Below are 24,127 nucleotides of genomic sequence, written 5' to 3'. Positions count from 1 at the left end.
TAAGGCTCCCTATGTTGCAACTCATATAGAGTGCGTCTACCTAGTATGAGTTCTCTGGTGCTTGGTCAAGGAAGAGCTGTGTGTGAAGGCCTTCCCGCAGTCCCTGCACTCATATGGCTTCTCGCCAGTGTGGATCCTGCGGTGCTGAGTGAGGTGAGTGCTCTGCCTGAAGGATTTTCCACAATCTGGACATTCATATGGCTTTTCCCCAGTGTGTGTCCTCTCATGCTGGCTCAGTGACGAGCTGTGACTGAAGGACTTCCCACACTCGTTGCACACATATGGCTTTTCCTTGGTGTGGATTCTCTGGTGCTCTATGAGTAGGGAGCTCTGGCTGAAGGCCCTGCCACACTCATTACACTCATAGGGCTTTTCTCCTGTGTGGATCCTCTGATGCTGAATGAGTGGAGTGAGCTGGCTGAAGGCCCTGCCACAATCATTACACTCATAGGGCTTCTCCCCAGTGTGGATTCGCTGGTGCTTTGTTAGGGATGAGCTGTGGCTGAAGGCCCTGCCACAGTCACTGCACACGTAGGGTTTCTCCCCTGTATGTATCCTCTGATGTTGACTGAGGTGTGTGCTCTGCCGGAAGGCCTTGCCGCACTGACTACACTCATAGGGCTTCTCTCCTGTGTGGGTCCGTTCATGCTGGCTTAGGGATGAGCTGTGGCTGAAGGTTTTTCCACACTCGTTGCACCCATAGGGCTTCTCCCCAGTGTGAATCCTCTGATGCTCAGTCAGGAGTGTGCTCTGGCTGAAGGCTTTCCCACACTCATTGCACTTATAGGGCTTCTCTCCTGTGTGTGTCCTCTGATGCTGAATCAGTGGTGTGATCTGGGTAAAGGCTTTTCCACACTCATGACACTCATAGGGCTTCTCACCAGTGTGGATTCGCTGGTGCTTAGTCAAGGATGAGCTGTGGCTGAAGGCCTTGCCACACCCTGCACACTGATAGGGCTTCTCCCCGGTGTGTATTCGCAGGTGCTGGGTAAGGTGGATACTTTGCCGGAAGGCCTTCCCACATTCACTACACTCATAAGGCTTCTCGCCTGTGTGAGTCCGCTCATGTTGGCTTAAGGAGGACCTAAAACTGAAGGACTTCTCACATTCTCTGCACTCATAGGGCTTCTCACCCGTATGAGTTCTCTGGTGCTGCATCAGTGGGGCAATTTGGTTGAAGGTCCTCCCACACTGCACGCACTTATAGGGTTTCTCACCAGTGTGGATTCTTTGGTGTTTAGTAAGTGCTGAGCTGTTTCGGAAGTTTTTTCTGCATTCACGACATTCATAAGGTCTCTCTCCTGTGTGCGTTCGGTGGTGTTCAATGAGTGCGGAGCTGTGACTAAAGGACTTTCCACATTCGTGACATCTGTAGGGTTTCTCTGTTGCATAGGTTTTCTGTTGGACATTTGAGTTGGGATTCTCCCTTTTTCTATGCATTCCCCATATGTGGGAGGCTCGCCTTTCAGGAGTCATGGGTTGAACTGGGAGATCAGGGCTCAGACTTAAATTTTCCCCAAGCTCGTTCCCCAGCTGCTGCTCCTGAAAAGATGTCGTCATAGGCATGAAGGCTGCCTGAATGCCAGCGCAATAAAGACTCTCACAACTCTGTTCCCACTGGCCCTCGGCATCTTCAGGCTTATAGCCTGGCAGACCATACCACAGGAACCTTTCTACCAGGACATTGTTGGATATTTTTTCAGAGATGTCTTGGTTTGCAGCTGGCAGTTTGGTTTTTGATCTGGTTTCTAAGTCTGAAAGAAAAAAAAAATGGAATTGTCCCTTAATCTCTGTTTTGGGAGTAACAGTTTGTCTGTGGACAGGTGGTTGGAAGAATTAAAGTGACAGGTACTAAAGTTTCAAACACAAGTGGTGTTTTGAAACCATATAGTTTTACAAACCACAGAAGGAAAGAAGAGAGATGGAAAGTACAGAAAACAGAGGAGGGGAGTTGGTATTAAGGGGTAAAGATAGAGTTGGCAAGGTGGTCACAGAGAATTTGGGCAAGAAAAGATGCTGAGGAAATAGTGAGACTTCAGATGCCCAGGATTGGAGGGAGAAGAGTGATGGTCAGGCCCCAGCTAACACAGCGCCGACCATGCCAGGTGGTGATGGAGGAAAAGCCGCCATGTGAGAAGGACCACTCATTCCTCCTGTTGCTCAGAGCCAGTATCATCTTGGAGGGCCCTCACTGTTATACCACCTCACCACAGATGTAAAGAAACCCACCAGTTCCCCAAAGCGGAAACTACTGAATTATCACCAGGACAATCAACCAATGACTGTGGTGTAGCCCTTCGAGATGGTTTACTGTGTCTCACTAGCTAGGAGGATGCCAGGGGCAGGGCCTTTGCCCACCTTACTGACCAGTGTACCCCTACCCACAACAGGCACCAACAGATGTGCTAGACAAAAAGCACATGCAGTTCCCCCGCCACTTCTTCCTGGTAAGAGGGCCATTTTGCTCTGGTACACAGCCTCCACCCCAACAGTGGACTGGTGTAAAGGTGTGTACATAGGCACATTTCCTATTTATGCCACATTCCATTGGAAAGCTAAGGGGGAGAAAACAGTCCAGTCAAGTGCAATTGTCAGCATAGTGTCTTGAAAAGAACCTAAGCCCTGAACCTGAGAGTATTCTATGACCTTGCATGTGAACAAGGAATTATGGTTGCTAATCATTTGCCATTAGTCCATCACTGAGATTACCTCAAAAATGATGGATTTTTGAGGTGGACACCCTGTAACCACAGAGTTCTAAAATGTGAAAGGGACAGGAGAGTCAGGGTCAGGGTGACCTGATGTATTAAGATCTGACCAGCCACTGCTGGCACTGAAGATGACAAGGCCGTGTGTCCAGGAATGTGGCAGCTTCGAGAGGCTGGATAATGAACAAAAATGGATTCTCCCCAGACCCTCCAGAAGGAACGCTGTTCTCATGATCCTGAATGCAGCCCAGTCAGACCCATTTTGGACTTGGTTCTTCTAGAACTGGAAGATCATTTGTGTTACTTCAAGTACTACATTTGTGGTAATTCATTACAGTGACAATAGGAGACTAATATACTGGTCGAAGGCTGGTTGTTATTATTATTTTTTCACTTATTTGTTTGTTTAGAGAGGAGAACAAAAGGAGAAAGAGAGGGAGAAACATCGATTGGCAGCCTTTCTTTCGTACATGCTCTGACCAGGGACCAAATCGGCAACCCAGGCACATGCCATGACCAGGAATTGCACCAGAGGGACAACATCCAACCAACTGAGCCACTCTAGACTGGACTGAAGGCTAGTCATTATTTGAGGGAGGAGAAACCCTGCTATGACTTCACTCCCACACATGGTGCATCTTTCTGGGGCACTGGCCACAGGCTACTGCTTACATGGGGTCACGGCTTGACACCAGTGGGAACTGTCTGCTAGAGTGCGAAGACACCCCTTCTTACAGAGGTGCTTGCTGGTCTCAGAAGCTGGACAGCAGGTATGAAGAGCAGAACCACCCAGCCAACCTACAGGCACATGGAAGAGCCAGGCCTAGAGCCACGACACACATGCCTGAGTCATAAGTGAACCTCTGGTTTAAAGCACTGAGGCTGGAGTGTCTGTTACTCATTAAGAAACCTGCACTCCCTGTCCCCCCAGTGCCTCTGTGCCTGCCGTTTCTTTCCTCTGGAAGCTGTTCCCCCAGACTGTTTCACGGAGGCCCTGTTCTTACAGTTCAGGCTTTAGCTCCATGTCGTCTCGGCTCCCTCATCTTTCTGCTCAAGTCCTCCCCTTAATTCTAGTCTCTACCTCCTCACCTACTTTCACTTTCTCAGCATTCATCATAATCTGTCACCATTCTATTCACTGGTGTTAGTTTTAGTTATTTATTGTGTGCCTCTCTCCCTCACCAAGAATGTAAATTCAGGGAAGACAAGAACTTTTCTCTCTCATGGTAGAATGGTGGTTGGTGAGCGTTCACTAAAAATTGAGTAGTCAGTTTGCTCTGAGATCAGATATGGAGAGAGACCTTTGGGGGTGAGTGGGGTCCTCCCAGCCCTGCACACTGTCATCTGACCTAGACACGCACCTTGTGGAACCTCTTTATCTACAGGCCATGGCTCCACCTCCTGCTCCAGCAAGGAGATGAGGGGGTGCTTTGGGAGCCAATGTCCTGATCAGGGGGAGACTCAGGGCATGAGCAATTATATTCCAGGGCCCTTCCCAATCCTCTGCTCACTGACCTTCAGCCTTCCAGGACCCAAGTGGCTGGTAACCTCAAAGACTGAAGTTTATTGTGGTAATAGACTCGTGTCCTTCCCCTGTTAGTACCTGATCTTCCCCCCTAGCTCAGTGAGGGGCCTGTGATTCCAGCCTGTCCACCCAGAGAGAGCTCTTCTTCCACTGCCCACCGGCAACAATGACCACTGTGGTAAGGACCTTGTGGCTGAAACAAGATGGAAGTACCCTTCTGTGAATGGTGGCAGAAAGAGGTACAGAAGTGAAGAAGGAGGGGGGCTCCTGACAGCAATAGAGGAAGACCCAGTTCTAGCCTGGGATTTTGCAGTTCTGGGACACAGTGTGTCCCTCTTACCCGACATATCCTGCCTCTGACGTTTTCAGGTGGCATGTGTAACTTGCAGGGGAAACATCCTCATTGATAATCCCTAAATCAAAACAGCCTGTTCCCTCAGGCTCAAGACACATCTGAGTTATCTGCGTTGAATGCCTAGACATACCCCAACTTTTAATCTAGGAGAATTAGAGTCCATACCAGAGGAGACCATGAGGGGCATGGGTGTACCGTTACCCATGGAGACTAGGAACCTGAAAGTCTCCAGTATCACACTGCAGTACAGGGTCCTCTGTGTGGGTTCCAGCTGCCCCCACTCCTCCTGGGTGAAGTCCACGACCACGTCCTCAAAGGTCACTTGCTCCTGGAATATCACACAGGACTTTCCTCAGCTAGAGCAAGCTTGGCACTGGCTGCTGCAGGGAGCAGCTGGCAATGTGAGACAAGGCCAAGTTGGTTGTTGGGGGGGTTCTCTCCAATCTGGGAGGCTGGGTTGTGAGGATGGTGGTGTACTCACCAGGAATCCCGAATCCAGAAGCCCAGTGGTCATTCCCTTCTGCTCTGGTCTCTTGCAGGAAGCCAGTGTCTCTACAGGCAGCTCTGGGGGGAAGGGAATATGAGAATGAGCTGGAGTCTATGGTTACCAGAGACCCCAAATGTTGGAACCCCTACCTGGAGGTAGGAGGAACTGTGGCTGCCAGACCCTGGAGCCCAGCCCCCACGCCAAACCCAAGAGCATTGTCCCTCAGCTTGGCATTTCCCAAGCACCTGCTGTGAGCCTGTGCTATTCCAGGCACTGTTGAAGAACGATCTCAGATTCACCCACGTCATTACAAAGAGAGGAAAACTGAGGACCACGGTGGGCAAGGGACATACTCCTTGTTGCAGATGACTTCCAGGGTGTTGTTTGTTATCATGACAAGAAGGCAGACAGCTTCCCAATGTGCGTCAGTTTCTCTCTCTCCTCAAATGAGGGTGGTTACCCAACATGACTGTTACATGATTTAAAGTGTGAGAAAGTGAAAAAGGAGCAGAACAACAGTTTACACATGACAGTGTCTTCTGCTGGGAGGGAAGCCTCACTTATCAATGAGCACCTATTTAGCATCAAAGGCATACATACTATTATGTTTTTGGTTTACAAGCTCGACGCTGTCTGATTGCCCAAAATGAAATTCAGGCCCAAGGTAGGATGCCTTTCCTTCACTGCTGTATCTTCCCTTGATGACCTTGACTGTGCATCCTAATTCTGCCTTGTCCTGCCTGCGCTGTGTTGTCCTCACTGCAGTATTCAGGGTGGGAGTTTTCTCTGTGCACAGGTTCGTGGACGCAGAACAGGGCCTGACACTCAGGAAACTCATGTTTGGTGAATTAATAGAGGAGCATGGATGGTGCCTGGCATGCAGTCAGTGTTTAGTACGTTTCATATAATGAGTCTGTCCCAGGCGACCTGGATTAAAATCCTGTGTTTTTGGTCTCCTTCATTACGAAGAGAAGGCTCCTGAGGAAGGCAAGGCTGCATTTCATTCCATGGTGGGACCTAGGCACTCCCCACCCTCGGAATCCCGACCGTGCCCACTTAAGCGGGCGATGGATGCAGGCCAGGCTGGCTCCATTCTCTGAAGGGTCGGGTTGGCTCTCTCTCAGATTGTGCCCCCAAGACACGGAAGCCTGACCACTGTGCCAAAGACAGGAATCCTCTCACCAGTCGTCCTCTGGTACCTTGAGACCCCCAGCTCTTTACCGGGCCCTACCCACTTGGCCTTGCCGCACCTCTGCCGCTGAAAGCCGCCTCAGGCCCCAAGGAACAAATGGACTTGTCACAATCACACACGGTTCGGTACACACCACGGCCGGAGCCCCAGAGAAAACGCCGGAACCCCGACTAGCCCGACCTCGGCTGACCCACCGTCCCTTCCGGATCTTGCTTTTAGGCAGAACGACCGCACAAAGGCCCTGGTCGCTACTGGCCACGATTGCGCCTGCGCCAGCAGTTGGCGAACTACAACTCCCAGGTGGCAGCACGCTCACATTCGGTTACTCCAGCTTGCCCCGCCCCCACGCGGGACTCGAGAGGAGCATCAGCAAGGTCGGAATCCGAGATTACCCTCGCGGACTCAGCCAGTCCGCTGGCCCCGGGGCCACTCACTGTTAGATGGCTGCACAAAGCCCGCGGCCATCGCGTCGGTGGGAGCTCGAACTATATCACCCAGAGGGAGTTGCACCCTTGTCTGGGCATTTAGGTGTTCACCCGTCCAGGGTAACAGCCTGAACTGTTAGGCTGTGTTCCCAGCCCTGCTCGCAGATTCCTCCTTCCTCAGCATCACAGTTTCACCTGAAAGGTCCGACTCCAGTCTCTGTCATACTTCGGCAGGAAGAAGGTGACATCCGTTAGACACATCACTGAGTCTACTCCAGTGGGCATCGAACTACAACTCCTGGAGGGCCACGCAAGAATTTCGCCTGTAGCTTCTCCCTGTTGTGGGAGTATTAGCTACCGAAGTCCTGCACCTGGTACCAGTACTTATGTCTTCATAAATCTCTCTTTCTGTCTGAAGCATGGCGGTTCTTGCGGTCATCGCCCCAACCGGGAGGAAATACACATAGAGATGAAGGTGCCAAAAGGGGGGAGAAATGAGAGATACGGGGAGACAGTTCGATTTTCCCTTGGGTTTCGTACCTGGAAACAGAGAAAGCATGGGTCAGGGTGGAGCAGTGCACACTTTATTTCCCTCTCAATATTTCCCCCGGACTTACGGCAGGGACATAACATTTGAGTCTTTTTTGAATATAAAGAAAACTCATGACATTTATTTTCATTCATCCCAGTATGGTGTATTTGTGTAGGTGGCATACTTGAAATCTTTGCTGAAATCTGGAGATCCGTGGGGGTGCCTCCAGCCTCGGGGTTGCCTCATGGCTTTCTGGGAGGTGTGGTCCACAGCTCTTTGGGGAAGGGTCAGGTCCTGAAACAGTGGACCACAACTCCTTTGTTTTGTCAATTTGTCTGGAAGCGCCCCGCTGTCTCCTACCGTAGTGAGGAACACCCTGGCCGCAGAGCTTCTGGGAGAAGTATACGGGGTTCTAAGTATCTGATATCCGCGCTTGGCGGAGACTGGTGTCACCGTGAGTCCTTGTAACCCGTGATTCTCAAGCCCGGGTTTTACAAACTCTGCAGTCTCCGACGCTGACTTTGTAAAATTCAGAATTCATACTCAACGGTAGCCTCTCGGAATTAAAGTGGGAAAAAGCCTTCTCAGTGCTGCCTAGAGCTGCCCAGAGTGTCTGGACTACAAGTCCCGGAAGAGCCCACGTCTGGTCCAGACCTGATCTTGGGCGCCTCACTGGTTGGAGGTCTGCACCGTCAGGCTTTCTGGGAAAAGCCCTCTGGCTCTCTGCGCACTCAGTTGCCGGGACAGTAGGACTGGGGTAGGTCTGGGGCTCTAGGCGTACAACTCCCGTTAGCCCGGATGTGCACTCTTATTGGTCAGGAGACCTCGTCGCGGGGACTTCTGGTTGTCGTAGTCTTGCCTCCGTCCTGGTTCTGGGGTCCAGCGGAGAGGCTGCTGTAGGGAACCCCCCTCCCACCGACTCACTTGGGCTTGGACTCACCTTGTCTGCCTGGAGCCCTTCCCGCTGAGGACCGGGGGCGATCCGTCTCCTTGTCTGAGGGGAAGTGCGAAGGGCTGTCCTCTTACGGGTTTCCCCACACGGCCGTCTGGGCTTTCACCCCGGAGTCAGAGGAGGTGATTGCTGTGGACTCCGGGCCGCCCATCCCCGGTGCGTGGCCGAGTCCCTTTGCTCCTGACTGGCTGGACGTGGAGTTTGCGTTTTTTCCCCCACAGCTAGGTGGGTGGGACCTTACACTCCGGTCCTTCCTCTGAACATTGCCACAGCCCGTCACTGTGGCCACGGGGAGAGACAAGAAGCAGTAAATCCGAGTCCTGGGGTCTTTAAAGGTACGGACGAAGTCTTCTTGCCATTTAAGATCGAGTCCCAAAACCTGCGGACCTAGAGGGCTTCAGCTACCGCACGTTTAAAGAAGGAATAATTCTGGACTTCCCATCACCTAGAGTAGTTTGTCTGGAAGAGGGAACATTTCTCTCCACTTGTTTATATATGAATTGGTTGGTTCTTTTTAAAAAAACTATACATTGATTTTAGAGAAGAGGAGGGCGGAGAGAGAGAGAAACAGCAATTTGTCGTTCCAGGTTTTTTTTCAGTTGGTTGCTTGTGTGTGCCCTCACTACGATGAAAGCGACACTGGCTATCTGGACAGTGTTCTAACCAGCTGAACTAAGGGCATCTCAATTTTTTATTTGTAATCCTCAAAGATATGTTTATTGATTTTAGAGAGAGAGAGTGAGCTCTCGTGTGCTTGTAACAGCAATGTGAGAGGAATATAGATAGGTTGCCTCTTACACACAGCCCATACAGAGGATCAGATAGGCAGTCTGGGTATGTACCCTGACTGGGATCCAACCAGCAACCGTTTGGTGTGGAGGGAGCCGTTACAACCGACTGGACTATCTAGCCACGGGAATCTCCATGGGCTTTAATGATGCCAGCATAATTGTGATTCCCAAACCTGGACACTTTGGTGAGGGGAGGGGGAGGAAGCAAACAAAAATTCCCCAGGATATAAGAACACTTTCCTTAGACTGTTGTGAGGATTGAGTTTCCAAGAATTGGGATGCTTAGTTAGTACAGCCCCCAGCCTCGAAAAACCTTGACAAATGTTTACACTGTCATCAGCAGACATTAGCACTATCATTTTTTTTATACTTGGTGGTATAAAAAGGAGGAGGACTGAACGTTTCCATCTTTCAAGATCACTAGTTGATTAAGAAGTAGGAAAGGTTCTTAGGGGTGACATTTTCAGCCTTGTGGGGATCTCCTCTGAAATGGCTGGCCCCAGATACCTCCAGGAAGGCTCCTGTGTATCCCTGAGAAGCAAGATCCTTTAATTTTTATTTTATTGACTTTAGAGAGCGAGAGAGAGAACACCAAGGTGAGAGAGAATCAATCAGTTGTGTCTTCCCACGCCAACTGGGAATTGAACCCACAACCTTTTGGTGTATGGGATGATGTTCCAAACAGCTGAGCCACCTGATCAGGGCAAGTGGAACTGAGGACATCACTCTGTGCATCTGGGTCCTTACTCATACTGTATGCACCCCTCTCTCTTCCCCTCGTAGAGCTTTGCAAAAATATGGGCTTTGGCTCAGAAAACGTTTGGGTGACATTTCAGAAGTAGGTAACCTGGTTTTTAAAGTCAATGTTAGTTTCCTTCATATCTACCATTTCTTATACTGTTCATTATCTTTGGCATACTCATATTTCTATCTGGGATCATTTTCCTTTAGCCTGAGGGCTCTCTTTATCATTTCTTTTAGAATGACAAAATTCTCTTACTTTGTGTTTGCCTGAAAATGCTTTTATTCCATCTTCATTTTGGAAAGTTACTTTAGGTAGAGAATTTTAGGTTGGCAGTTTTTTTCAGTGCTTGAAAGACAACCATCTATTGTCTTCTGGACCTCATAATTTCTGTTGAGAAGTCAGTCTTCAATTTTAGTGTTACTTTGAAGACAATGAATCTTTTATTGCTTTAAATACTTTTATTTTAATTTTTCAAAATTAATCTTTATTTTTCCATTACCATTTAGCCCCCTTATACCGGTATCCTCCCTCTTTTTTTTCAAATCCTCACCTGAGGACTTTTCTCATTGCTTTCAGAGAGAGAGAGAAAAACATCGATGTGAAAGAGGAACATCGATCGGTTGCCTCCTGCATACACCCAGATGAGGGATGGAACCCGCAGCCTAACGGTCTGTGGGGCAACACTCCAGACTCTAACCATCCAAGCCACACTGGCCAGAGCTATGAACATTCTTGTACAGTACTTTTAGAGATCCTATGTTTTTACTTCTCTTGGGTAAATATCTGGGAATGGAATTGCTGACTGATAGATTAACATAGTTCCTTTTTATTAATTTTTTCTCTTCACAGTTCTTTTTTTATAACATTCTAAGAAATCTTTGACTATGCCAAAATCACAAAGCTGTTCTCCTATTTTTTCTGATTATTTTATAGTTTTTGCTTTTACATTAGAAGCCATGGTTCACCTTGAATTAATTTTTATGTAAGTGGGAGGTTGTAATCAAGTCATTTATTTTTTTCTTATGATTATCTATTTTTCAAACACTATTCATTGAAAAACTGTCCTCTCTTTTTAAAAAATATTTTATTTTTTATCTTTAGAGAGGAAGGGAAGGAGAGAGGGAGAGAAATATCAATGTATGGTTGCCTCTGCTGAGGACACACAATGTATCATGTGTCCCCTGCCGGAAACTGGCCTGCAACCCAGGCATGTGCCCTGACTGGGAATCGAACCGCGATCCTCTGGTTCGCAGGCCCATGCTCAATCCACTGAGCTACACCAGCCAGGGCTCCTCTCTTTTATTGTATTAGACTGAAGCCTCTGTTAAAAATCAATTGAAATAAAATTTTAAATCAGTTGAATGTATATGTGTAGATCTCTCACTCTTTTCTCCCCTTCCACTGTTCCACTTTTTCCAGCCCTGTGTCAACATCATATGTCTTTTTTAAAAAAAAATATTTTATTTATTTTTAGAGAGAAGGGAAGTGAAGGAAAAAGAGTGGAAGAGAAACATCAGTGTGTGGTTGCCTCTCATGTGTCCCCTACTGGGGACTTGGCCTGCAACCCAGGCATGTGCCCCGACCGGGAATTGAACCAGTGACCCTTTGGTTCACAGTCCGCGCTCAATCCACTGAGCTACACCAGCCAGGGCCATATGTCTTAATTACTGTTGTTTCACAGTAAATCTTGAAATCAGGTAGTGAGGTCAACCTCTAATTCTATTGCTTTGCTCAATAATTGTCTTTGCTATACCAGGTCCTTAGCACTTTCATATTTTTTAAAAGTTTTTATTGATTTTTTAAAAAATATTTTATTTATTTCTTTTTAGAAAGAGGGGAAAGGAAGGAGAAAGAGAGGTAGAGAAACACCAATGTGTGGTTGCCTCTCATGCACCCTCAGCTGGGGACATGGCCTGAAACACAGGCATGTGCCTTGACTGGGAATCAAAACAGCGACCCTTTGGTTTGCGATGTGGCACTCAGTCCACTGAGCTACACCAGCTAGGGTAGATTTTATTGATTTTTAGAGAGCAGGGAAAGGAAGGAGAAAGAGAGGGAGAGAAACATCAATGTGTGGTTGCCTCTCCCACACTTTCTACTGGGGACCTGGCCTGGAACCCAGGCATATGCACCGAATGGGAATCCAACCAGCAACTCTGGTCCTCAGGATGGTACTCAATCCACTGAGCCACACACCAGATAGGGTGTATTTTTATTAGAATTAGCTTGTCAATTGGAAGTTATTAAACTTGTAAATCTACATCATTCATACTTGAATTTTGACCTTTTTTGCCTTAAATCTATAGGTCAGTTTGGGAAGAATTTACATCTTAATATGTTGAGCCTTCAATTTTGTGATTGTGGTATATTTATTTAAGTATTTCAACTTCTCTCAGCAATATTTTGCAGTTTTTAGGTATATGTATCTTGTACAACTTTTAAATTTATTCCTAGGCATATTTTTGATGCTATTGTAAATACCATTGTTCCCTAATTTTATTTTTGAATTGTTTGTTGTTTGTGTATATAAATAGAATTTACTTTTATTTACTTTTATTTTTTAAAGATCTTATTCATTTATTTTTAGAGAGGGGGAAGGGAGGGAGAAGGAGAGGTAGAGAAACACCAATGTGTGGTTGCCTCTTGTGGGACCCCACCAGGCACCTAGCCTGCAACCCAGGCACGTGCCTGAACTGAGAATCGAACCAGTGACTCTTTGATTCGCAGGCCAGCATTCAATCCACTCAGCCACACCAGCCAGGGCTACTTTTATTTTTTTCTAAGATTTTATTTATTTATATTTAGAGAGCTGGGAAAGGAAGGGAGAGAGGGAGAGAAACATCAATGTGTGGTTGCCTCTTGCACGCCCCCTACTGGGCGCCTGGCCTACAACCCAAACATATGCCCTGACTCGGAATCAAACTAGCAACCCTTTGGTTTGCAGGGCCTCGTTCAATCCACTGAGCTACACCAGCCAAGTCAGAATGTACTTTTAAATTGGTCTGTCCTGTGAACTTGCTAAAATCACTTACTTGTGGCAGTTATTTAGTCATTTTTCTTGGACTCTTTACACAGTCATGTTATATATAAATAAAGGTAGCTTTGTATCTTCCCTTTCCAGTCTTTATGCTTTTCTATTTTAATGTTATTATACTGGCTAGGACTGCTAGTCCTTTAAAAAACAGTCTATAATTAACATAGTCAAATGTGCTATTCTTAGGAATATAATCCAATAGTTTTACAAATGTGTATGTGTGTTACCCATACTCCAATCCATATATAGAATATTTCCATCTCTTGGAACATGTCCTTTATGCCCATTTCTAGTTAGTACTTCCCTCATGTGGCCACGGTTGTTCTGATACCTGCACCATAGGTTACCTAGTGCAATACTGAATAAAAGTGATGAAAGTAGACATCCTTGCCTTGCTCCTGATATGAGGGAGTAACACTCAGTATGTCACCATTAAACTTGATCCAATACTCTTTAGCAGATTGAGAAAGTCTTATTTCTGATTTGCTGAGTTTTTTTTATCAGGAATGGATATTTTACTTTTATCAAATGCCTATATGGATCTATTGACATGACCATATTTTTTTTCTCCTTTGTTCCATTGGCTTCTGCTCTTTATTATTTTTTCCTTTGTCTTGGTTTAATTTTCTTTCTTTTTTCTGGCTTCTTGAGATAGAAGTTTAGGTCACTAATTTTAATCCTTCCTTTCTAATGTTTATATTCATGGGTACATATTTTCCTTTAAGTTTTACTTTAACTGCATCCTGCACATTTTCATAGGCAGTATTTAGCCATAATGAAAATAACAACATATGGAACTGATTTCTGGATTCATGAAGTGCATTGTTTAATTTCCAAGTATGAAGAGAATTCTGTTATCAATGTGTAGATTAATTTCATTGTAGTCAAAGAAGCTCTTATGCGTGAATTGTTCTGTTAAATTTATTGAGAAATGTTTTATGACACAGTATATGGTCTGTTTTTTTTAAAGATTTTATTTATTTATCTTTAGAGGGGAAAGGAAGGAGAGGAGAGAAACATCAGTGCATGGTTGTCTCTTGTGAGTCCCCCGCCAGGAACTGGCCTGCAACCCAGGCACGTGCCCCGACTGGGAATCGAACCGCGACCATGTGGTTCGCAGGCTCGAGATCAATCCACTGAGCTACATCAGCCAGGGCGCATATGGTCTGTTTTGATAAATGTGTATTCTACTCTTGTTGGGCATAGTGTTCAATTCATGGCAGTTCATTTGTGTTCTTGTATTGCACACACATTATTCTTATGTATTTTCTTGTCTGGTTGTTCCATCAGCTACTTAAAAAGCAATATTATTATTAGTGTTAAATCTCCAACTACGACTTGTATATATACATTCTTCCTTTTTAAAATTTTTGCTTCATGTATTTTGAAACTGTGTTATCAAGCTTATTACCGTGTTAGATTATGTCTTCCTGTTGAACATACCCTACCACTGATGATATTCTTTTTCTCTGGTAATACTTTTTGCCTTGGAGTTTACTTTGCTTGTACCACATTGTATCTTTTTATTTATCTTTATTTTCTTTTAAAAAAGATTTTATTTATTTTTTTAGACAGAGGGGAAGTGAGAGAGAAAGGGGGAGAGAAACATCAATGTATGGTTGCCTCTCATGGGCCCCTCACCAGGGACCCGGCCTGCAACCCAGCCATGTATCCTGACTGGGAATCAAACCAATGACCTTTTGGTTCACAGGCCAGCGCCCAATCCACTGAACCACACCAGCCAGGGCTATTTTTACTTTCAACTTAATTGTTGAAATGTTAAAGTAGCTCTCCTTTAAATAGCATTTAATTGGTTTTATTTATAATCCATTTCAGCAATCCTATTATTTAATTTGACTGTTTACTAAGTTTGTATTTAGCATATAATTATTGATGTGTTTAGCTTTATGTCTACCACCTTGTTATTTTCTTTTTGTTTCATCTGGTCTTTTTCTTTGTTTTTCCATTCTGTCTTTTGTATTAATTTGATATTGCTTATTAATCCTCTTTATCTCTTAGTTTCTTCTTAGCTTTATATCTTTGTAATATCATGTAATCTTATGTCTTATTTGCTCTAAGGTTAACAGTACAAATTTTATCATAATCTACCTGATGTTAGTATTATGTCATTTAATGTACAATGTAAGAACTTATATTGATATGATTGCAATTTTCCATATTTTATTTTTATTTCTGTATATTTTATTTACAGAAATATTTTGTATTATGTTCTGTAATATTCTGTATAAATATTCTGTTGTTACTGCTTTATATAGTCAACAACATCTAGAAGGAATTTTGTGCAATATTTTTTCATAATTAATTAGTCTTTTGCTTGAACTTAATTTCTTTCTGCAGCTCTAGGCTTCTACCTTTGATCATTTCCATTCAGTCTGAAAAATGCACTGCATCCCGAGGAGCTTTCTGATAAAGTCTGTCATCATTTAAAATTCTTAGCTCCTTTTGGGCTTTCTTGTTCTGTCATCCTGGGCTGGGTGAGGTTCCCACTTGTATTTCAGTTCTCTCCGAAGGACAGCTGAAGTTCATGAATTGTCCTTAAGCAAGCAGAGAGGGTGTACCAGGACAACTTCATGAAATTAGAAGTGAGAGCTCAGGTCCTATCTCTGGGATTGGTGCTTCAAACCCACAGTGCCTATGACCCTTTACCTTTTTTTGTTGTTGTTATTGGGGTTTTTTTGGTAAGTCTTTAATATGTGCTTGATAAAAAAGTTACACTTTAAAAGTGGGAATTTAGTTTTCATGTATATCTTTCCCTCAGAGAGACTGTCATTTAGAATGGTTTCTCCAGCTGTACTTACCATAATACTGAAGTATGTAATGAAATGATTAAAAAAATGAGGTCAGATGTCAAAATCATGATTTTCTCTGCAGGTTGTTGCCCTTGAATAGCAAACACCTATTAGGATGAGGTCTACATTATTATCATACATGGCTTCTCTATTCTAAGTTCCAATTACTTAATTCAGTACTTAGTCCATGCCAAAGTACCTATGTCTAACTGATGTTACATACCAGGTTTCAGTGCTCTACAAACACCAGCACCCCACGTTACTTCTCCTCTGATCTTTCTCTGCTGATTAGGTTCCAGCTTTCTAAGTGAAATTACACATCAGTAATTTCTCCTCAAGATCCCATGTCCATTGCCCAGGTTGAGTTTGAGGCAGACATTTACATTATTGACCCTTTATTTATGAGTATCAACCATTACTTGTTGATTTTACTACTGTAACTCTCAGAGGGTTACCTTATTCTACTAGAGTGTGGATGTTGCCTTACTGCCACTGTAGAGCAGTAGTAACAAAAATTGCCTGTAGATAAAAAAATTAATAAAAAAATTTCTAGGAAATACATGTACATACCTATACTCCTGTTGTTACAGTTGGTGCTGTTTTCAAGGAGAATGGTGGGAGGGGAGAGGCTTCTAGGTAAAAATATAATACTTTTTTTAGATTTTATTTATTTATTTTTTAGAGAGGGGGGGAGGGAGAGAAACATCAATGTGTAAGAGAGGTTGCATCTCACATGTCCCTAACCAGGGATCTGCCCCACAACCTGGGTATGTGCCCTGACTGGGACTACAACTGGTGACTTTCTGGTTTGCAGGCTGGTGCTCAATCCACTGAGCCACACCAGCCAGGGTGACATAATCCATTAAAACCAAGGCTATGCAGACAGTTGATAGAAAGCAATAATAGTAAGGAATATTGGTGAAATGGTATAGTGAAATAAAACAGAATAGTGAGGTAGAAAGTGAGGAGAAACCATATTAGTTGGGAGGTCAGGGAAGGTCTCTCAGAGGAGGTGACCTGGAAGTTATGATGCAAATAAGGAGAAGAAGGGGAAGGGTTGCTGACCCCTAAGACCTTCGGATCAAAGGAAGGTCCATGGATAGATAGCAGCTGTGAATTCATTGGAGAAATGGTCTTAAAGAGTGAGAACTAAACAAACATGAAAGAAAACAGGACAAATGCCCTAGGTAGTATAGCTCAGTGGATTGAGTGCTGGCTTGTGAACCAAAAAGTCACCAGTTCAATTTCCAGTTAGGGCACATGTCTGGGTTGCTGGCCAGGACCCTGGTTTGGGGGTATGTGAGAGTCAACCAATCTACCTTTCTCTCACACATTGATGTTTCTCTCCCTCTCTCCCTCCCTTTTCCTCTCTCTAAAAATGGATAAATAAATAATTAAACAAAATTCTTTAAAAAAAGAGGTCACCATCAACTGAAGCCATTTCTGGTGAAGAACTACCTAACAACATGAGCCTGGTAAGATTCATAATAGATGACTCCTGGAGTTGTACTCTAGCAGGTGACTGGGAACCTGAGGATGAATCAGAAAAGCAGAAGGAACACAATGGAAGTACTGGGCCAGTGGAATATAAACAAGGGCAATAGTGACCCAGGACAGGGATTGGGAAAATGTTGAAGTTGTCAGAAAATGCAGCTTCATTCAGACTGTATTTCTTCACAGAGAATTCTTATCAAAGAACATTTCCATCAAGTTGACTCAGGAGTTCACACCTCTCTTAGGTCATGAGGACTAATAGTGGGGAGAAACCCTATGAATGTAATAAATGTGGGAAAAGCTTTAAGAAGCTTCCATCTCTCATTCATCATCAGAGAAATCATGGTAGAGAGAAAGCCTATGAATGTGGAAAGTCTTTCCAGCAGAGACTCCACCTCATATTACACCAGAGAATTCACACTGGTGAGAAATCTTATGAATATGATATATGTGGAAAATCATGTAGCCAAAATTCTTATCTTCATGTGCATCAGAAAACTCATACTGGAGAGAAACCATATAAATGTGAAGAATGTGGAAAATCCTTTAGTGGGAAGTCTAATTTTAATGTACATAAGAGAACACATACTGAACAAAAACTTTACGAATGTGGCAAAGCCTTCAGTGATTGCTCATCATATCTACAATGTGAAAGGACACATACTGGACAGAAACTACAAATGTAGTGAATGTGGAAAAGCTTTCAGCCACAGCTTTCACCTGACAGTCCATCAGAGAATTCATACTGGTTAAAAAACATATAAATAAAATGAATGTGGGAAAACTTTCAGTTTTCATTTATATTTCACTCAACCAGAGAGAACATATATTGGAGAGAAACTATCAATGTCATCAGTTTGGGAAAGCTTTCAGTCAAGGTTCTAACTTTATTGGGCACCAAAGAACTCATACCAGAGGGGAAAAACTACACATTTCATTTTAATAATAAATGCTATACAATTACATTTACATTTTGTCATTTTTGACCCATTCCCAGAGAAGGGCTGAACCTGGGTGGCATTTGATGCCTTGGGAAATTGCCAATGAAAAATAATTACTAAGATCAAAACTCACTTCAATGCTAGTTAATATGATCAACCAGTGTGGGAAAGGCTGTTGCTGAGAAGTCAAAATAGGTTGATGATATATGATTAAAGGACAATGTACAATTTCAAAAAGCCTGAGTGCCAGAATTTATTATTCCCCTGATGCTAGAAAATTAGGCTGCTCCTGATTTGTTTCAGGAAGTCACTATAAATTATAATTATGAACACCATGTGAAACATGGAAAACACCTATAATGTGCAGTAAACGGCGCAGAATTATGGCTATGTTACCTTACATGTGCATTTGGACATGGGCTTAAAAAGGAAACACAAAAATGAATGTATCTAATTAATAAGAGTCTTGCAATATTGTGTAGTTGTTTTTACATTTCTCAAAATTTCTATAATTTTACAATAAATAAAAATGGGAGTGGAATATAAGGGAACTACATGTTAATGGAAAAATACAATAAAAATAATTTTAAAAAAAGACAAAGGAGAAAGAAGTAGAAAAAATGTCAGTCTGAATCATTAGAAATTGATGCACTAAGGTAACAAAAATAAATAGAAATGGTTTTAGTGGTCAACACAAAAATTTAGAAAAAATTATTTCTAATCAAAGCAGGTTATAACATAAAAACAAAACATACATGGTAAAAGGTGACTGAGAAAAACAAACTAAATGATCACAAAAAGCTTTGTTACATTGGGAATAAAGAAAATAAACACAAAACAATATCAAAAATTTTGTATATTTTTGTGTACACTTGAAAACTTAGCTGAAAAGATAATATTCTAGGAAAATATAAACTGACTGAAGAAGACACAGAAAATCTAAATAGACTAAACATTTTGGATTAAATTGAAAAAGTTCTCAAAGACTTACTCCACAATAAAATTCTAGTCCCAAACTATTTTACCAGTGAATTACTTTCACTTTAAGAAATACAAACTTTTGGCCCTGGCCAGGTAGTTCAATTGGTTAGAGTGTCATCCCAGTTTGCCAGGGTTGTGGCCAGGACACATACAAGAAGAAACAATGAATGCATAAATAATAAGTGGAACAACAAATCAATGTTTGTCTTCCTCCCTCTCCCCCCTCTCTTTTTTAATCAATCAGTTTTAAAAAATACTGGAAAGAAAATATATAGAAACTCTGACATACAGCTATTTCAGAACATTTACATCTTTTATGATACCAATTTTTCAAAATTCAAAGAAAATTTAAAGGCCAGTATCTCTTAGGAATATTAATGCAAAAGTTCCAGATCAGACCATAGAGTTAGCATCCATAGATTTAGGAATGTGAACTCCAGTAATCATGTACGGCTCTTCCCATTAGGATATATACAATTTAATTTTCCATTGTAATTAAGCAGTGAACAAAAGCCAATCATCTCAATGATTAATGAGAAAGAAGTTGATAAAATTTGATTATTTTAGGCCAGAACCTGGTAACAGGAATAGAGTATTTTTACAGTATGAAGATATCAGGCTAAATGGTGACTCTACAGCTGAGGTTGGCAAACTAGAGTCTACTGGCCAAATCCAGGCTATATGTTTCTGTAAATTACGTACTATTGGAAAATAGTACATATTTATTTACTTCTATGTTGTCTATAGCTATTTAGTAAGGAAGAGTTGAGTAGTTGCTAGAGATTGGATGTCCCGAAAAGTCAACAGTTCTGCCAAAAATGCTTTGCCAGTCCTTGACCTAGAGTCGTCTCCATTCCACTCAGGGAGGACCAAAGCAGGGTTGCTCATTAGTCTGTATGTGTAAGCAAGCAATTCATAAAAGGAATACAAATGGATAGTAAATAACATAAAAACGTGTATTTGCATCTAATCAATAATCAAAGAAATGCAAATAAAGATAAAAAAGCTATGCTTGTTTACTTGGGCACCTTTTATGAGGCAGGCAGCATCCCAAGCACTCAAGCTATATAACCTTATTTAATACAGAAATCCTAGTGAGAGAAGTTCTACAATTTCTATTTCACAGATGAGAAAATGAAGTCCAAAGAGGCCAACTGACAGGTAAAGATTGGCCAAGATTTAAAAAGACTTATGTTGGATGTAGGTAAAAATAATGGGGAAGTGGACCTTATTATTAGGCACCCATGCAATGATTATATAGGTGCACCATTTTTATAGGGTGGTCAGGTTGGAAGTGCCCAAATGTATGCTTATGAGCTGATTCTGCAATGTCACCTTTGCAATTTCCTCATGGAAGTCACTGCCCAGGTATGAAAGCATGAGGTCATAGGACCATTGTTATGGTATGATCTGTAACAGCAAAATGTTAAGTAAATATGCTCAGCAATAGGAGAATGTTTCAGTAATTATACTGCAGAAATTAAATGGCATATTTTGGGGAGACAAAATTAGGTTAATAACATCAGTGGTCCCAGCTCTATGCAACCATAAGTTTCTCCCAGAAGAACTCTGGAAGAATGCCGTCCATGTTAACATCACTTATCCATGGGTGGTGGGATTTTAAGCAATATTTGTTCCTTTCTTCCTGAGTGATATTTTTAAAATCCTAACCCAAGGACATTTTTTTTCCATTGCTTTTAAAAAGAGAGCAAGGGAGAGAGAGAAACATCAATGTGAGAGAGAAACTTTGATCCATTGCCTCCCATATGTGCCCAGACAAGGGATCATACCCATAACCTAGATATGTACCCTGACCAGGAATTGAACTCACAATCTTTCAGTTATGTGATGATACTCCAATCAACTGAGCCACACTGGCCTTTCCTAAATGATTTTAATTTATTTACAATGAATTGTATTATTTGAATTAAAAATAAATTTTAAAACTATACAGCAGTGAAAATAAATGAAATAGAGCTTCACATATCACATAGGACAAATCTTGCAATGATAAATGCATGGAGCAAAAAATTCAAGTTGCATATAAACTCTTATGGTATCCATAGCATTTATATGAATTCAAAACATCAAAGTAAATAATGTTTTGTATTGCTCTTGAATTCACACATGTTGTAAGGTTTCAGGAAACACGAAGTGACCCACATCTTATACAGGGTAGTGGCTGCCTCTGGAGAAAAAGAGGTTTCTACTAGAGATGAGAAGACAGGGGTTCCCACTGCATGAGTAAAATGTTCTTTTTCTTTTTCAGCCAAGGAGTTTATTCACAGGGTTTCACTGATTTCCTTACAGCCTTATTATGTTTTACACATTGTTTTAAAAGAAAAATGATCAGCTCTCTAACATTAAATCTGAGGTGAGAAAACTTGCAGGCTGAATGTGGAACTGGTGGCAGAAGCACCCTGAAAAGCTATGGAAGCTTCCACCTGGCCACAGCCAATGCAGAAGCATGTTGATTTTCATGTGTGTGTGGTGGGGGCCAGTTGGGGAGAGACTCAGAATCCCATAATGTTGAACTTAGTGGCTCCTAAACTCTTAGCTGGTGAACATGAGTTAATCCAAGGGGTTGAGAGCACAAGGTAACTCTAAGTCCAGCTTACTTGTGTTCGTTATTTCATGGCTGAGTTCATAAAATGGCTGACTTGTTCCAAGTAATGTGCTCTGAGCTCCCCTCCTTTTACCTTTTATTCTCATCTGGCTATGATGAAATGGAATGAGCTGGAGCTCTTCCTGTGGCATGGGGTGACCACTCTGTGCATCTCTCAGAAAAAAGGGCTTGTCCTGGGAAAGCCTACATTCTCCTATTGCTCTGGGGTCTTCCCACTCAGAAACCTCAGTGGCAGCTCAGACCCCTAATAGAGGCATTCAAGATGATTGTGCAGCCCAGTCTTTGCCACCTCATAGCACAGAGAGAATGGTACTATCCTGCACAACTCGGATAACTATAGTGGAAGAGGGTTTGGGTCAGAGGGAAGACCCAAACCCTGTTATCTGCACACACCTGTAACCCATTCCCCATCCAACAAGGCCTTTGATGAACAGCTCCAACTTGAGAGGCCTCCTGTATGCCCTGCCCTGTTCAGGGTGTTACAAGCTGAACTGCAGCCCGTGATGCAAAACCTTGAACGAACCACCCATTGTCTCTGCCTTTAAAGTACTAATGTCTACAAAATGACCACTGATCACTACCACTCTGATCCAAGCTGCTGCTATCATCGCTCATCACTGCACTAGTTTTTTTGTTTTTATTTTTAAGATTTTACTTATTTATTTTTAGAGAGAGAGGAAGGGAGGGAGAAAGAGTGAGAGAGGAACATCAATGTGTGTGGTTGCCTCTTGTATGCCCCTACCAGGGACCTGGCCCACAACCTAGGAATGTGCCCTGACTGGGAACGGAACCAATGACCCGTTAGTTCGAAGGTCAGCGATTAATCCACTGAGCCACACAAGCCAGGGCTGGTTTCTTGAGTCATTAGTCACTAGTCCTTCCCTCTTTCTCTGTCTCTTCTCCACGGGGAAGCAAGATTGATCCTTTGATGAGGCCGGCTTATCACTTCTCTGCTCAGAAGCATGCCCTGGCTCTCCATTTCACTCAAAGCCAGAGCCATCATGAAGCCGCTGAGGCTCTGCCCTCCAGTCCCCACTGGCTCTCTGACCACCATGCTGTCCAAAAGAAGGTGAAAAAAGGAATAGGCAAGGCAAATAGGGAGCAAGAAGGGTCTGGGGGCCAGGGAAGCTCTGGGAGAGGGCCAGCCCCAACACAGTTGGGAAGGAGGCTCTGAGGGCCCCAAAGGGCTGTCAGTGGTCTTTGCCACCAGAGATCCCAGGGCCAGTTAGGGCTGGAGGCTAGGGATCATCGCCCAAGGGATCCCCTCCGTGCTGGGCGAGGACCCTTTTCTCCCTGTCTGCCAGTACTTTTGAATGGTGGCCTTGATTGGCAGCTTGCCAAGACAGGTTTTGTTGGCTTAGTTCTCTGCTCTGTTCCTCAGCACCACTCAATAAATGTTAACTCAAGGGGGTAAAAACATAGAATAGGTCGACGACAACCTACAGTCCCATAAAGCTTTGTCATCTAGAGAGTATTTGGGGAACATGCTGATGCTCTTAGCAGTAGAGCTTCATATTCAAGGGAAAATTCAAAATTGGGTTCCTCGTGTGGAAAAGGGTATCACAACAGCCTCTTCTTCACATCTTGTGTCAGTGTAGAATATCCAAATCTGTAAAGAATTTTTATAATAATTTGTGCCCTGGCCAGTGTGGCTCAGTTGGTTGGAGTGTGGTCCCATTAACTGAAGGGCCGTGGGTTCAATTCCAGATCAGGGTGGGTACCTGGGTTGCAGGTTCACCTCACTGTGGGGGTGTGGTTTGGGCGCAAACAGAGGCAACCCATCCATGTTTCTCACATCAGTGTTTCTGTCCCTCTCTCTTTCCCTTCCCCTCTCTAAAATCAATAAGCACGTCTTCAGGTGAGGGTAAAAAAGAAAAGTTTACGTGAGCCCAAACTGATGACATTGCTGGGAAACAAGATCTCAAATGCTTCAAAGGACAGTTTCCCGGTTTCTCTTTTGCATTCTCTTTTGCAAAAGATAAGCCTTTTATTAAAGAAGTTAGATGTTAGGGCCTGAGCACCCAGAACACCATAAGGAATTTATGATCAAATCACTCTGTGAGGATACTTTCCATAGAGCACTTCTTTCACCCACACTTGTAACTTCACCAAGTTCCTGCTGCTCAGTGTGGCTACCGAGCTGCCATTTTACAAACTGAGAGGGTTTGGGGGCCTGACTTAGACACACCACCGCCCCCCGCCCCCGCGCTACCAAACTGGGCAGCGTTGGTGGAGAGCGGTTTGGGGGAGGGACAGTACTGCCCACCTGGACGGGAGCAGCCCCCGGGGTCTAGTTTCCCGTGGGGAGGCAGGACTACAACCAGAGAAACTCCGAGCGCACAAGCCCTGGGGAACCTGCCCTACCTGCGCTCTCCCCCAAGCCGGAAGTACGCCATCTGGAACTACAACTCCCAGCAGCCCGCGCGTCGCGTTTTGGTCGACGCTGGGGGAGCGGTCGCCATTGTCCGCGGCTTAGGTGAGGCGGTCGCGCCGGTGGAGGGGGTGCGGAGAGTCGGCTGAACGCGCAGA

The 24,127-nt window shown here is 43.7% G+C and overlaps 1 protein-coding gene across 1 annotated transcript in view; it reads right to left on the bottom strand.

Moving 5' to 3' along the window:
• The window catches only part of ZNF135 (zinc finger protein 135), a 41,524-nt gene extending 17,474 nt beyond the window's left edge, over positions 1-24,050 (bottom strand). The window contains 3 exon segments of the mRNA XM_037047679.1: positions 41-1,754; positions 5,070-5,152; positions 23,963-24,050. Coding sequence (XP_036903574.1) covers positions 41-1,754; positions 5,070-5,152; positions 23,963-23,994 — 1,829 coding nt within the window. The 5' untranslated portion in view covers positions 23,995-24,050.
• Positions 24,051-24,127: the final 77 nt, after the last annotated feature.

This window comes from Sturnira hondurensis, unplaced genomic scaffold, assembly GCF_014824575.4.
Source record: "Sturnira hondurensis isolate 20B ecotype Veracruz unplaced genomic scaffold, ASM1482457v3 Scaffold0006199, whole genome shotgun sequence".
Taxonomy (NCBI): Eukaryota; Metazoa; Chordata; class Mammalia; order Chiroptera; family Phyllostomidae; genus Sturnira; species Sturnira hondurensis.
The sequence above is the reverse complement of the archived record's forward strand: the minus strand, read 5'-3'. Positions and strand labels throughout refer to the sequence as shown.